At 36.6% G+C, this 15226-nt stretch overlaps 1 protein-coding gene across 1 annotated transcript in view; it reads right to left on the bottom strand.

Annotated features, from left to right (window-relative positions):
- Positions 1-4042: 4042 nt before the first annotated feature.
- Positions 4043-15226, bottom strand: part of MBTPS2 (membrane bound transcription factor peptidase, site 2) — a 41454-nt gene continuing 30270 nt past the window's right edge. The window contains exons 8-11 of the mRNA XM_043570123.1: positions 11242-11336; positions 10683-10878; positions 8237-8312; positions 4043-6946 (exon numbers count right to left, since the gene is read on the bottom strand). Of these exons, the coding sequence (XP_043426058.1) occupies positions 6724-6946; positions 8237-8312; positions 10683-10878; positions 11242-11336 (590 nt within the window). The 3' untranslated portion in view covers positions 4043-6723. The remainder of the gene's footprint in view (positions 6947-8236; positions 8313-10682; positions 10879-11241; positions 11337-15226) is intronic.

Here is a 15226-nt window from a genome sequence, read left to right as displayed (position 1 = left end):
TACATATTGCCTAGGAAAAAAGTTAGACGCCATTAAAGGATGGAAACAAATTGAAAGGGAAGAAAACAATAAATAGGAATAAAGTATTAAAGTCAGGAACCTGGAAAAGAAGCTGAGGTATGGTCTAATATGTTTGCAAAGCCTCAGAACAAATATGAGTCTGTAGTAATGAGAAGTAATAAGAAGGTGATGATCATTGCAGGAAAATACGGACAAAGGATGTGGATAAGAAAAATCTACAAAACAACACACATTAAAAAAGAAAGTTTAGCCTCTTTTCTAACTAATTAATGCAAAACAAAATGAACATTAAAAAAACAACTTATTCTGAAATGCAATATCCCAAACTATGCAGGGGGTAGTTTTTTATTGTCTGATGTAGTCCTCAAAGTCCATTCTACCTCAAATTCTCTCATAATGGCTTGTCATAGTGCCTCCTTCTCAGTTGAGATATTGTTTGGGTAAGATCAGATTTAAATGCCTAAGTTACTATCAATGAACATACCCACAAACGCAGGTTATTTTGGATAGTTTCAGTGAGCAAAATCTTTAGCCAACATCTTAAATATGATGAGTTTTGGTTTATTTTGATTGGAGGAAGAAATATTAAAAAGGGTCAAGTCTTGGAAGACACTCTGGACAACCAGAGCTAGCCTGAAGGCAGTGGAAGCCAAGAAGGCATACCAGAAGGAGGCAGGATCGAACACCAGTATGGATGGGGATATGAGGGCAAATTTATGTCATAATTCTGCATTCTGAAAATAAGTAAGTACGTAATATCTTGAGCATGCCAGGTACCATATTAAGAACTTCATGTAAACTTCTTTAACAATCTTATAGAAAATACTGTTAACAGCTATTTTATAAAATAGTTCATGCTGTATAGAAAAGTAAACCTGGATTTCCTACCTCACACCATATATTCTAAAATTTTTTTTAACATTTATTTATTATTGAGAGACAGAGAGACACAGAGCGTGAGCAGGGGAGGGGTAGAGAGAGGTAGAATCCGAAGCAGGCTCCAGGCTCTGAGCAATCAGCACAGAGCCCGACGCGGGGCTCGAACTCACAAACTGTGAGATCATGGCCTGAGCCGAAGCCAGTCACCCAACCAACTGAGCCACCCAGGTACCCCACACTATATATTCTAGAAATCAAAGATCTCATTGTGAAAGTATACTCTAAAGCAAATAGAAGAAACTGTATAGAATATTACTGTGACTTTGGGCAGGACAGCACTTTTTCAGTAATACCCACAAAACACAGATAATGAATCAAAAAATTAATATATTTGACTACATCAAACTAAAGATACTTGTTCAACAACAAAACCTTATAAATAAAATTTACAGGTGGCTGACAGACTGGGAAAAATTATTTGCAACATCTAACATGGCCAAGAGATGATATCTAGAACATGGGTTGTTCTGTAAACAGTTAGACAGTAAATATTTTAGGATTTCTGGGTGATATGGTCTTTGTTGCAACTGCTCAACTCTGCTGTTGTAGCATGAAAGCAGCCATATACAATATAAACATGAACGAATGTGGTTGTGTTCTAAGAAAACTTTATTTATAACATAGGTGGTAAGCAGGATTTGGCTTGTAGGCTGCAGTTTGTTGACCCCCTAATCTAGAATATACAAAAAATTCTTATGGATCAGCAAGAAAAATTTAGTAAACTCAATGGAAAACTAGGCAAAGGATATCAAGAAGCAATTGGCAAAATGAAAAATCTAAATGGCTAAACAAGTATATGGATGTGCAACTTTATTAATATGAGAAATACAAATTAAAAGGAAATGCCATTTTGCACCCAACACATTTGTGAGAACATGAAAGTCAGACAATTCAGGTGGAGGAAAGGGCATGGGGAAACATGGAATCCTCATGCCCTGCTGATGAATGTCAGTTCTAGAGAGACATTCTGCAGAGCAATCTAGAAGTGCTAAGTGAACTTAAGTATGTGTTTCCATAATCTGAATAAAGGAAAGCTCTTTGATAAAGGGCAGCAGGCACTTTCTAACAACACAAGAACATTTTCCTTATTTTGTGATTAGATACAACATAATTTTTCTCCTTTCACTACAAACAGATAAAAACACCATCATAGACTGTCACTAGTCTACAGACCAGCTATTATAAACTACTTTCTACCAATGTGTTTTAGACATGAAAAAAACCTTAATATTCTTAGCATCTAATTATTTTGCAGTTTAGAGCTTCACGTCTTTAAGAGAACTGGCTTTATGATACTGATGAATGGAGTGTAAAATTTACATAAATGTAAGATAAAGCAAGACTTCAATTTTGTAGGATAGACAGACAGTTACAGGGTTCTGCTCTTAGACCTTTCTGTGTTCTCCCTCCTCTCAGGTGTCAGGAGCATGTCAGTAGAAAACTGTGAGAAATGGTCAGTTAATAAGAATGGACAAGTATTGAATATCCATCAATCTTTAGCTAAATAAAACTATGATATAAGGATGTTTTCTCTCTTTTCAATGGAAAACTAAATTAGACAATATAACCTGCTTGGTAATTAGAATTGCAACTTCCTTTAGCCATTTTTTTCCTACCTCCACCCTGAGTACAATCTATTGTGGCATTAGGTTTTGAAATAGAGGCTTTCCTTTCATTGAATTCATTTGCCATAGCCTGATAAAATATACAATGGATTATTCAAATTATTATGGCCTAAACAGCAAAAGTAGCTTGCAAAAACACTGATTAAAATGGCTTATTGTCTCAAAGAAAATATATCCACATGCTTTACCTTTTTTTCTTTTTTAAAGTTTTTATTTTTAAGTAATCTCTGCACCCAACGTGGGGCTTGACCTCATGACCCACAACCCCGAGATCAAGAGTTACATCCTCCACCGACTAAGCCAGCCAGGTACCCCTCTACATGCTTTACCTTAAAAATAATTTGTGACTCAACTTTACTTCCAGTACTGAAAACCACTTCAGAGTTCAAAAAGCTGTGAAATAAATGAAACATTTTCTTTCTTCTCAGTCTTGTATCACATGTTCATTTGCTTAAAATGTTAGATTACACTAAAGCATATGTATACTATTGTTTGAGTAGTCATTAAAAGAAAAATAGTTTACAGTGAATTGTACACATTAAACAGGTGAATTTTATGGTATTTAATTGTATCTCAAGCTGCTAAAAAAAAGTGGTTTAGATAATCAGTCATCTAGTCTCGTGGCTCTTAATTATAATAGAATGAAATCAGAGGCAAAAAGGAGTGGAATGAGGCTAGCCAATCAAGAGTTGGGCTAAATTTCCATCCTATTGTATTTGGCCTTTAAGTAATCTCGAAAGAGAACATGTGCATGTGTGTGAGAGGGCAGTTAGAGAGAGAGAGAGAGAGAGAGAGAGAGAGGAGGGAAAGAGGGAAAGGGGAGACAGGGAGAGAGAGAGAGAAAGGAGGAGGGAGAGCCTGGCTCTGTGGACAAGGGAGGAAGTACTAGAGCAAAAGGTCAAGATCAATCAAATGTCAGAGTTGAAATACTTTTCCACGAATTCCTAAGAAACATACACTAACCTAGAGAAGACTTCTGTCAGACACTATTGAAAGGAAACATGATAGTCCTCTTTCTTCACCCATAAACAGGCCATTTCCAAAACAATAGAGAGAGCACAGGAATCTCATTTAAAAAAGCCTTCTTGGGGTGCCTGAGTGGCTCAGTTGGTTGAGCGTCCAACTTTGGCTCAGGTCAAGATCTCAGTTTGTGAGTTCAAGCCCTGTGTCGCGCTCTGTGCTGATAGCTCGGAGCCTGGAGCCTGCTTCAGATTCTGTCTCCTTCTCTCTCTGCCCCTCCCCACTTGTGTTCTGTCTCTCAAAAATAAATAAATGTAAAAAAAAAAAAGCCTTCTTTCTGTGGCCTGCAACAACTTTCATATACAGGTTGCTTGAGTGAAAACTGAAGGCTGCTTTTAGAATCAAGAATTTAAGAACAACAAAGATCATACTGTAATGTAAAGGGAACAATTTTGACAGAAAAGAATAGAAGTTTTTGAAAAAAGACAACACATAGATGATGGTAAAACATACAATGCTGGTACACATTTATTCTTTTATTGCTAAACATCAAAAGCCAGGAACCATGGTATCTTTAAGTTAAATACTAAGAATGAATTACAGCACAGTCGCAAGATCTGTAGGAAAAAATACCTGTGCACCATTAATTAGTATGTGGATGTTCAATAAATACCATAGGACAAACTGATGACTGAGAGCCATGTATCCATGAAGTGCTTGTTTGAAATTTGCTGTTAGAATAGATGACCATGACCTATAAGGGCGATTATCAAAATGTCAAGTTTAACTGCATGTCTTTTCAAACTGAGATGAAAAAATATATACCTTCTATACAGATTATAGGGGATTAAAAAAAACCTCTTGAAAATGTAAACAATGTAGTAGGAACACTGAAAATAAAGTTTTACTGTTGAACAACGTGACAACACAGACAACATTTTCTTCAAATCCTTAAAATAATTCATTTTTCTAATTGCTCTACAGAAATGAAAATGGATTATTTTCATAAAGATGATAATATCTTTATAGGACACAAAGACCTTCCAAGTTATTTTTTATGTTAACATATATATACAGTATTCAATAATACTATTTGTAGCTTAAATAGAAACATGCTTTTCTAATCCATAAATAACACTATTCATCATCCATTCAACCACATTTATTAAGTATTTATGATGTCTCATGCACTGTCCCAGGGATGCAAAGATGAGTATGACATGGTCCTTACTCCAGAAGTGCCCACAGTCAAGCTGGACACAGATAACATTTCCTTTCTTGCATGATAAGGTCATTTCTATACAAATGCGATGGATCTGCTCAATATCCTAATAAGGGTGGTTCCCAAATCCTGACCCTAGAGAGCAACAGACCACGATGTTCAAATTCTACAAGAAAATTAGTTTTTTTTTTCCCCAGAGAAAGAAGTTAAGGGGTAGGATTTCCTCTATTAAAATTTTTTTCTCAGTTTCAAAAAAACTGACCTGCACATATACAACATGTTGATTAGTAAATTGCTTAGTTTATGTAATCAAATTAATTATACAAGTATTTCATGGCATTTCCCAGGCTCTACTACCTAAACAGGTCTGAGCTCACTCTGCTAACAGTCTTTGGTCCCAAAGGACTATCTACCGAAGAACACAACAAAAGTTTTTCTTTCTGGGATAAACGAATAATGTGTACGGTTTTAATAGCGGTAATAACTGATGACCTCAAGTCATTAATAACATCTTAACATACTCCATATATAATTTCTATTTAAGAAGGCAGGCAAACTTGTAATATAGTCTAAAGAGTTTCTTAAAAATGATTAAAAAGTTTTAGTGCCTGAAGAGCAACTCAATGATGGGAAAAAGGTGAACACCATGGAATATCTCACTTAGTGAAGAAGTTGGGTACATGGGTGTTAATGTTCTTGAGTGCATGAGAGAAGCACTTATTTTTCATCAAAGAATTGCATGCTCATACACTTAGAAGACCAATAGCTTCACAGTGGCCTGTTGACTTTCTGGATCTTCCAGGGCTGCATCTCCAGTGCAAAAGACCTTGAACTACTCAGGGCACTTTTGGGCTCAAGAGTCAGTTCCCAGCCTCTGGCAAGTCCACATCTGTATTCCCGTGTAGCCATTCTCACTGTACTACCAAGTCTTCCGTGGACCCATAGAGGTAGCTTAGAGGAAAGATGGAAAACAAGGCCTGGGCATTTAATTACTTAATATAGAGAAACATGGAAGCTGCTGGTGAGGACAAAGTATGGTTGAGAGCTTAAGGTAGGTGCTTCTTGAAGACAGGAACCCAGGACCTAGGCCCCAGATAACCCCAGCAGCACAAGAGAAAATGTCTACCCTGGAAGGGTTTCAAGCTTCAAAGCTTTGTAGAGAATGGTAACCAGGACTGTAGCAGATCTGTCTTGTGATCTGTTAGAAGACCAGGCTCAGTTCTGAGGTTCAACTTTAACTTCCTCAGCTCACAGGCTGCAAGTGAAAGACACCTCTTTCAGCTTACTCTAAATGTTAAGGCTAGTGCTGCTTTATGAGGGCATGGGGACACATCAAAGAGACAATTCCTGTGGGGCAAAACATGCATCATGGTATTGTAGGCCCTACTTCCTACTTTTTTCACTTATTTGGCATCATTTGACAAAAATTTCTCCTTTCATGTCAGCAGATACTTTTATAGAATTTTATTAACTGCAATCAGACCTCAGTTGTCAGAGTACAAAATAATACACCATTAAATCTTAAAATTCTTTTCAAACAAGACAAAGGACAAGAGATACAGGCCAAGAAAATGCTCACCCTTCCACTTGGCCAGATTCTGGTCTTCTTCAAATCTGGATTCATGATGTTTTTTCAAAAAGTTTGCCCCAATTAATTCCACCTAATTCTGTTCTCCTTTACACTACTGCAACATGATCCGGAGTTGCACAAAATGGTTTAACATGAATTTTCACTTGTTTAGAAATTGTTCCACAAGCATCTGAAATTTGTTAAGTTCAATCTTTAAAATCAGAATGTAGTCAGAGACTATGCCTTTCATTTCTTCTGTTTATCCTCCATCCCAGAGTTTGGATATTCTGATACATGAGGATCTTAAAGTTGTTAGTTAAAATGTAATTTTAAGGAAACACTTTATATTTCATACCAAGGATCATTCTGCCAGATGAATGCAAATATTACCGTGCTGTAACCATCCAGAGTCCCAGGGTCACGTTGGCAGCCAAAAGTACACTGCCACCAAGCAAGATGAAAAATCCTATCAGATCTTTGACATCATTGTCTCCAATCACTGAGGTAAGGGTGGCATCTAGGAAAGAGTTTAAAATCCACTGACCATCCAAAGCAAAGCAGGGCACTGCATTAACAATAGCCAGAGCTCCTGAGAGGGAAATCAGGTACCTGGGTAAAATCAGTTAAGGATCCGACTATGAGGTCTGAAAAGAAACCACATTTCTGGTAGTCAGAAGAGAATGTTTTACTAGGGCTGGATTTGAGATTATAGCTGCTTTCTTTAAATCTCTGCCCACAAGTATAGGACATTCCTTCCTAGATCTCTACCATTTAAAATAAATTATTCATATTATTTCAAAGCTCAAAAATCTTGGCTAGAAAAATAAGGGCCAACCATTTGTAAACTAAGACAATCTATAACAAACTCCAAGGAAGACTGAGTCTTTGTAATACTTTAATGACACAACAAGAGAAAGGAATGTGGAAGCAATTACCAATAAAGGAAAATTACTTTTTGATCCCTACAAAGTATTACCTTATCTTAGGGAACATAAGGATTTTGGCCCCTTCAACTCTATTTTACTATTATCTATAACTAGTGTACACTATAAGTAGTATAAATATTAACTGTAACACAAATATAATTGTATTTTACTGCCATCTAAAAGCTTATATATGTCATAAATCTCTGAGACAAAGCTGCAATCTACAAGGTACTATCTTGATTGTACATATTTTTTACTAACTGTTCATTTGTTTTCCCTTTCATATTTTCGCAAATCATTGAGGAAGGAAATGAAAATGATTTAAAAGTGACAAAAATATGTATTGTGCACCTGAAACTGATATAATATCGTACGTTTACTATACTGGAATTAAAAAAATCCATTTTTAGTAATAAAATCTAGAAGGTAAAAAAGAAAAAACAATGACAAAAATAAAGAACCCTTCCAAAGTGTTCAAATTCTTCATAATAACAAATTTTAGAAAATGTCAAGTTTTATATTCCAACATAATATGCTAAAGAACACGTGAGATTTTGTCCTCTGAATTGCTATTTTAGTAGTGGAAACCAGTTTGATCTCCCTTATGCATTCTTCCACTTAGTCCAAGGTAACAGGTTCACAAGGGGCAGAGTTCATCACCTCACTGGCATTTTGAGCTTTCATTCTTTATAAACTTACTAAAAAAGGTCTTAGATCTGTAAATTCAACTCTCAAATTATATTCTGGGTTTCCTCCCTTCCATATCTTAACTTTTCTCCTTCCCTGAGCAATCTCTTTCCTCTGACTTCTTCCTTCCTATATACAATCTGATCTTTTTCAACTTTAAAGTCTCTTTTTCAGTTGTTAGCAATCAATGGACACTTGTAAGGTCTATGCATGCTCTATTCAAGGTAAGCCTAATCACGTTCCAAGTAACACCTTTTAAAAACATTCTTTACACCAGAAAGGATACTTGACAAATGTCTCCACAACCACAGGCAGATCTATGCTTAGAAAGTTGAAGCGTGGGATAAAACTGGTGATGCTCACTGAAAAAGAAAAACAAGGAATAATGAATATTGTTCATATAGAGAAGCAACAGCATTATAAATTTTTCCATGTGGTCAACAATTGGGCTAGTCTATTAAACTGGTTGAGAAAGCTCTTCCCAAACATAAGCAGGCAGCCTATATGCCCCACATATAAAAACAATTATTCTAGAACATCTAATAAATATAGTGGAATACAGAAATTCATATCTCAGTATGTACTTATATTTGGAGGTAAGAATAATATAAAACTGACTATATACCAAGCATGACTACCAAATAAAGAGACTGACTTAAAAACTATGGCAGAATTTATGAAGAGTCCTTATCCTTCAAAGAGGCATAACCTGAAAATCACATTTACTCTATTATGCCACTTAACTTCTTTCTGGTCTTGGTTTTCTCTTACTAAATCATTACTAAAACAAGGATTATGACTAGGGGAAATTTTTGGTCTCTTCCACTCTGTGCATTCCGTAATCCTGTTTTTGCTCAAAACATTTACAAACTTCTCTGTAATTAGGTAGAACATATAGTACATATTTCTGAATTACATAGTACATAGTTCTGAATTATTCTAAAAGGGAACTTCCTTTCCATTTGTTGAGGATATATTTAATATTTGCATTCTAGGGGTGCCTGGGTGGCTCAGTCAGTTGAGCATCTGACTTCGGCTCAGGTCATGATCTCACGGCACATGGGTTTGAGCCCCACGTCGGGCTCTGTGCTGACAGCTCAGAGCCTGGAACCTGCTTCCAATTCTATGTCCCCTCTCTGACTGTCTCTACCCTGCTCCTACTCTGTCTCTCTCTCTCAAAAAGAAATAAAACATTAAAAAAAATAATATTTGCATTCTAGAGTCACTTAGTGTCAAACTGATAAAGAAGAAGAATGACCCAGGTTACAGGCTATGACTATGAAACAATGAGACAGCCTTTTAAAGAGTAATATAAAACCCCCATGCCCATCAACTGATGAATGAATAAAGAAAATGTGATATGTCCATTAAACAGAGTATTATTTTGCCACAAGAAGGAATGACCTACTGAGACATGCTACAACATGGATGAACCTTGGAGACATTACGCTAAGTGAAAGAAGTCAGTCACAAAATATCCTACTTATATGAAATGTGCAGACTAGGCAAACTTATAGAAACAGAAAGTAGATTAGTGGTTGCCAAGGACTGGGGGTAGGGAGAAATGAGAAGTGACTGATAGTGAATACACTGTTTCTTTTTGGGGTGATGAAGATATTCTAGAACTAGACTGTGGTAATGGTTGCACAACTCTGAACATATTAAAAAACCTTCAATTGTATGCTTTAAAAGGCTCAAATATATGGCATGTGAATTATATTTCCACAAAACCATTATAAAAAAAGGAACTTAAAAAAAAATCTTGTACAACAAAATTAGACTATATGATCTTCAGCAATATGAAGAAGCTATCTATTTAGTCCCAATAATGTAGCCTCTGTTAAAACAATTATGCCAGCCCAGTTCTGAAAATTATATTCAAGGGCACCTGGGTACCTCAGTCAGTTAAGATATGACTTTGGCTCAGGTCATGATCTCATGGTTCATGAGTTTGAGCCCCACATTGGGCTCTGCACTGACAGCACGGAGCCTGCTTTGGATCCTCTGTCTCCTTCTCTCTCTGCCCCTCTCCAGCTTGCATGTGTACTTTTTTTCTCTCTCTCTCTTTCTCCCTGTCTCTCACTCTCTCTCAAAAATAAATAAACATTAGGGCACCTGGGAGGCTCAGGTGGTTGGGCATCCTACTCTTTATCATGGCTACAGTCATGATCTCATGGTTTGTGAGTTTGGGCCCCATGTGGGGCTCTATGCTGACAATGGGAAGCCTGCTTGGGATTCTCTCTCTGTCTCCCTCTCTCTCTGCCCCCCCCAACTCGCTCTCTCTCAAAAATAAAAAATAAACATAAAAAAACATGAAAATTATATTAATATAAAATTCATGTGTTATGCATAAATTATAGTCTTACCACTATAACTCCCGGCATTCTTTGGGGTATGTTGCTCTTGCCATAGTTTGGGGAACTGGGTAGGTTTAACAAACTCTCAGAGAACATCTGAGAGATCATCTATGTGACTTGGACATAAATGGTAGTGAAGAAAATAAGTCACTCTCCATAGGCAGACATGGGATTCAGTTACACCTTGTTTCATAAAATTCAGATTATTTTCCTAATGCCTAAATTTCATACAATACTGAAGAACAAGTTAAGACTTAAAAAGTAGTCAAATTTATAATAAATAAAATTAACCCAAGGATTTGTACTGAGTTTCTACCATGAAGAATATATGACATCTTAATGATTTTCTGAGGGTCTACCATAATAAGTACCCACCTGTGTAATGAAGATGCAGTGGATGGCCTACATACAACATATCAATTTGAGGAGGATGTTTCACTTTTATTAAGCGAGTATGAGTTTCCAAAGAAGGTATTATACAGAAACTGGAACTTGAACTTTTTTTACAATCTTTATTGGTTCTACAAACTTGTGTGGCTTCAACTGCTTTCCGGGCGGGTAGGCATGTATGCTATGAGTAAAATATTAATTAGTCAATACCCAAAATAATTTACTAACAAGAAAAACAGCAAGTTCCAGTGCTCAGTATCTTTCATGTTACAGAGCATATTAGGAACAAAGTTCATTTAAAAGAAATGCCATTTATGTGCACCTACTATAAATTAGATTCAAGTATTCTACTTCGGCCAAATAAGATATTATACCTATAAATTTTTAAAGATTCTCAGATGAAATGTGGCAAGTGAAATATAGAAATTTTAATAAAACGATATGAAACAAAAGAGAAAAGTGTTCATAGATTACATTTTAGTTCTATATGCTTATTTTATAAAAATTATATCAGACAAGCAAGATTGCTTCAGGGACAACTCACCAAACGTTTATTAAAGTTATTTCTGTAGGAAAAGCACACATCTGTGAGGCTGTGATTGTTACAACATTCAGTCGAACCATCTAGCCGTTTGTATGCTAAAGAGAAATAGTGAATTAGAATCTGTTATATAGAAGTACATATGTAATGAAAATTTTGCTTTCAAGACAAAAAGAGTAAGTAAAATGCATATGAATTTGGAAACAATTGTATGATTCTTAGTTCAGTCTGACAGGCTACTCACTGCAGTCATTTTATGTTACAAAAAGAGACATGATATTACAAAAAGACTTGTCCAGTTTGAAATCAAGAAGCAGCACTTACCGTAGATTTCTGTCTTCCTATAAACTTACCTATTAATAAAGCTAGAGTTCCAGGGTCTCAGTAAGTTTTGCAGTAACTCCAGCTAGTCAAGCACAAATATTTAATGAGCCACTATTAGCTGTCCTAATGCTACTGATCCAGTATTACTTGAGTTCAGCAGAGTGGGCAAGAGGATGCCTAAAAGACTCTCATCCCTAAAGACATCCCCATTAGATCAAATATCTATCCTGCCTCCTTGCTTACCTTACGGCTTTCCTCATAAAATCAGGGCAGCCCAATCTGACCCCAGAGATGTGCACATATTTGCCTGCATACCAATAATCCAGTTACCACTTTTGGAAGACAATGCAAACAGGGTAACTGTTTATTCTCATTATTCATTTATTTTTCAAAGGTTTTTGGTGTACTCCCTCACTTGTATCTGGGGCAGAATAAGAAAACTAAATCACTGATATAGGTGGAATAAAAATGATTCCATGTGTTTATTTTGGAAGGTTTCCTGCACTCAGCATATCAAACCTGTAAAGCATAAACTGATGTGTAGCAGGGACCAATTAAACTTAGAATCTTATATGTATGCTACCATAGATGTGCTAAGGAAGACAGATTGAAAAGCAGTTACCAGAGAACTACCAAAAAAAAGTACGTTTTCTAGTACCACAAAAAGCTTTTCTATTACAAGTGTGTCTTCAAGAGCACTGGCAGGAAAATGTTAGTTGATATGCAATATGATTGTACAAGGATTTTGTATTTTAGTCATCAGTCGTTGTTTGGTTTTCAAACAGTTTTTTTTTTTAAACTAGGTTATTTGAGGGAGACATCTTGTATTGGTTAGAGTGGATCCCCCCCAGCCACTGTGGCTCTCTCTCCTTGGTCTACATAAAATGAAGAACAAAACAGGTGAAACAAACTAACTGATAAATCAGTTTCTCTTCTGCATTGCTTGGCTGTGTGGGCAGTTTTGTTTTCTTTTTTCTTTCTCTGTTGTTTTCTTATAATTGAATAGGTATTTAAATTTTAAATGAGGATTTGTATTTGAAATATGAAGGCAAACTGTGAGTAGCAAATGGTACAGATAAACCTGTGCCTGTAATCAATAATCGGTCACTTTTTTTTTGTTTGTTTGTTTTTTCAACGTTTATTTATTTTTGGGACAGAGAGAGACAAAGCATGAACGGGGGAGGGGCAGAGAGAGAGGGAGACACAGAATCGGAAACAGGCTCCAGGCTCTGAGCCATCAGCCCAGAGCCTGACGCGGGGCTCGAACTCATTGGTCCGTGAGATCGTGACCTGGCTGAAGTCGGCCGCTTAACCGACTGCGCCACCCAGGCGCCCCAATAATCGGTCACTCTTAATAGTAAAGTATAAAGTACAAAGTTGTTTAGGATTTTTTTTTTTTTTACCAATCCAGGCTACAGTTTCAGGGTTGTCTCTGATCAGTTGCCAAGTCCCACCAATTTTTACCTCCTCATTATTTTTCTCCTATATATTTGCATTTGAGTGCAGGCTCTAACTTCTCACCTGACCCATTTGAAGAATCCTAAGAAGTCTTGTTTGCTTACCACCTATTAGCATACGCAAGCCTTTCCTACATACCAAATGCTTCAGATTCATCTTCCTGAGTAAAACAATGAGAATGTAACTCCTCTGATCAAAACTTTCCAAGGACTGCACTACTCCCAAATAACGTCTAAATTCCATAGCCTAAAACTGAAAGATAGCTGATTTTTTTTTCTCATCTTATCTCATACTATTATCTTGCTGAACCAAATTACTAGCAGTTCCCTAACTGCTTTCTAGGTTCTGGTGCCAAGGTTTATTTCCATTTTGGCCTCCTGAAATTAGACTCATTGTTGAGGCCCAACTCAAGGGGTGATGCTATGAAACCTGCTCTCATCTTCCCAGTGAAGATTGACCACCACCAACTCCCACAATTCCCACCAATTCCTGTCATTACCTACAATTAACCTTGTACTGCAATTAACCTTGTACTGTAATAACGTGGGCATGGTCTGCTTTTTTTTTTAGTTTAAATTCCAGTTAGTTAACATATAGTATAATATTACTTTTAGGTATACAATATCATGATTCAATACTTCTATGCATCACCCGGTGCTCATCACAGGTACACTCCTTAATCCCTATCAAATGCTCTGTGTCTTTGACTGGACTGTGAGCTCCTTGAGAAAAAAGTTTCTCAATCTTACATAAGGTAGATAACTCAGTATACATTGAATACATATATGACATTCTGTGCCACTTTCCTTTGTATTAGAAATCTAGAAAATTTACATCTGATACTTGATCACTAACTTTTCTTGGAGGAATATATACAATACAGAATTTAAAGTCAAGAATTTGATATCACTATTGATGCAGCATGTATGGAAACACAAATGCCAAAACAGGCCAAGCAGGTTTCAAATAAATGAAGTAGATAGTGTGTGGGGAAAAAAATAGGGAGTAGAGGGACTGCGATGAATTAGAAAATGTAGACCCTGCTTTATGGAATTAGCAGCCAGGCACTCAACTTGGGGGCTTGATTCCACGGACTGTTGATTTTATTCCAAGAGAAATCTGAAATCTGGACTTTGTGAAACCTCTTCAATTTTAAATATTGGCATCTAATTAATATAAAAAAATACCACATAAGCCAGACCAAATACATTTGCCAAGGCTGGATTTGGTCTCTGGGCTACCACCAATTTGCAACCTTTATGTTATGGCTTCTTCCTATGATGATTACTCTAAAACATAAATCCATGGCTGTGGCCATCCTCACAAGTGTAAATATCTCCCGACAAACAGAATTTTCCAATAAAGAGTTACATATTTTGTGGTCATTTGAGAGGTAAATTTGATATTTCTCTGTTTATCAATTAAAAAAAAGTTCTATGTTTAAAAAAACTTTTAGAATATTTTCTACTGGGTCACATTAAAGGACAAGTTGCTAAGTCAATTTCTGTAACTCGATTCTTAACCTGGGGATGCCACAGACAATTCTCATATTAGCGTATGTACCTTTTTTACTAAGCATGACAGGCCAATCCAATTCTACTTTTGAAGAAGCACTCAAGATTGTATTGAAAGGTCCCAGAGGCATTTGTAGGTTGAATGTAACTCTGAAAGATTAGACTTCTCCCTTAAATCTCAGTCTGGGAGACAATTAGGTAATTCAAGAACAGATCAGTTTCATAATTCTACCATAGGGAGAAGCTGCATATTCTGAATGAACCCTAAGATGGGTCCTAAGATAGTTGTAGAAATAGTTTAGCCTCCAAAGCATAGTCTAGAACAGAGGTTAATTTTTTAAAAGTAATCTCTGCACCCAATGTGGGGTTTGAACTTACAACCCTGAGATCAAGAGTCACATGCTCCAGTTGAGCCAGCCAGGTGCCCACCAGAGGTTAATTTCATTTTTTTATTTATTTAAAAAATGTTTATTTATTTTGAGAGAGCGAGAGAGGGAGAGAGTGTGCACGTGCACATAAGCAGGGGAGGGGCAGAGAGAGAGAGAAAGACAGAGAATCCCAAGCAGGCACTGTGCTGTCAGTGCAGAGCCTGACATGGGCCTCAATCTAAGGAATCACAAGATCATGACCTGAGCTAAAATCAAGAGTCAGACGTCTAATGAGCCGCTGAGGCGCCCTGAGGTTAGTTTTAG

Source organism: Prionailurus bengalensis, chromosome X (assembly GCF_016509475.1).
Source record: "Prionailurus bengalensis isolate Pbe53 chromosome X, Fcat_Pben_1.1_paternal_pri, whole genome shotgun sequence".
Classification (NCBI taxonomy): domain Eukaryota; kingdom Metazoa; phylum Chordata; class Mammalia; order Carnivora; family Felidae; genus Prionailurus; species Prionailurus bengalensis.
The sequence above is the reverse complement of the archived record's forward strand: the minus strand, read 5'-3'. Positions and strand labels throughout refer to the sequence as shown.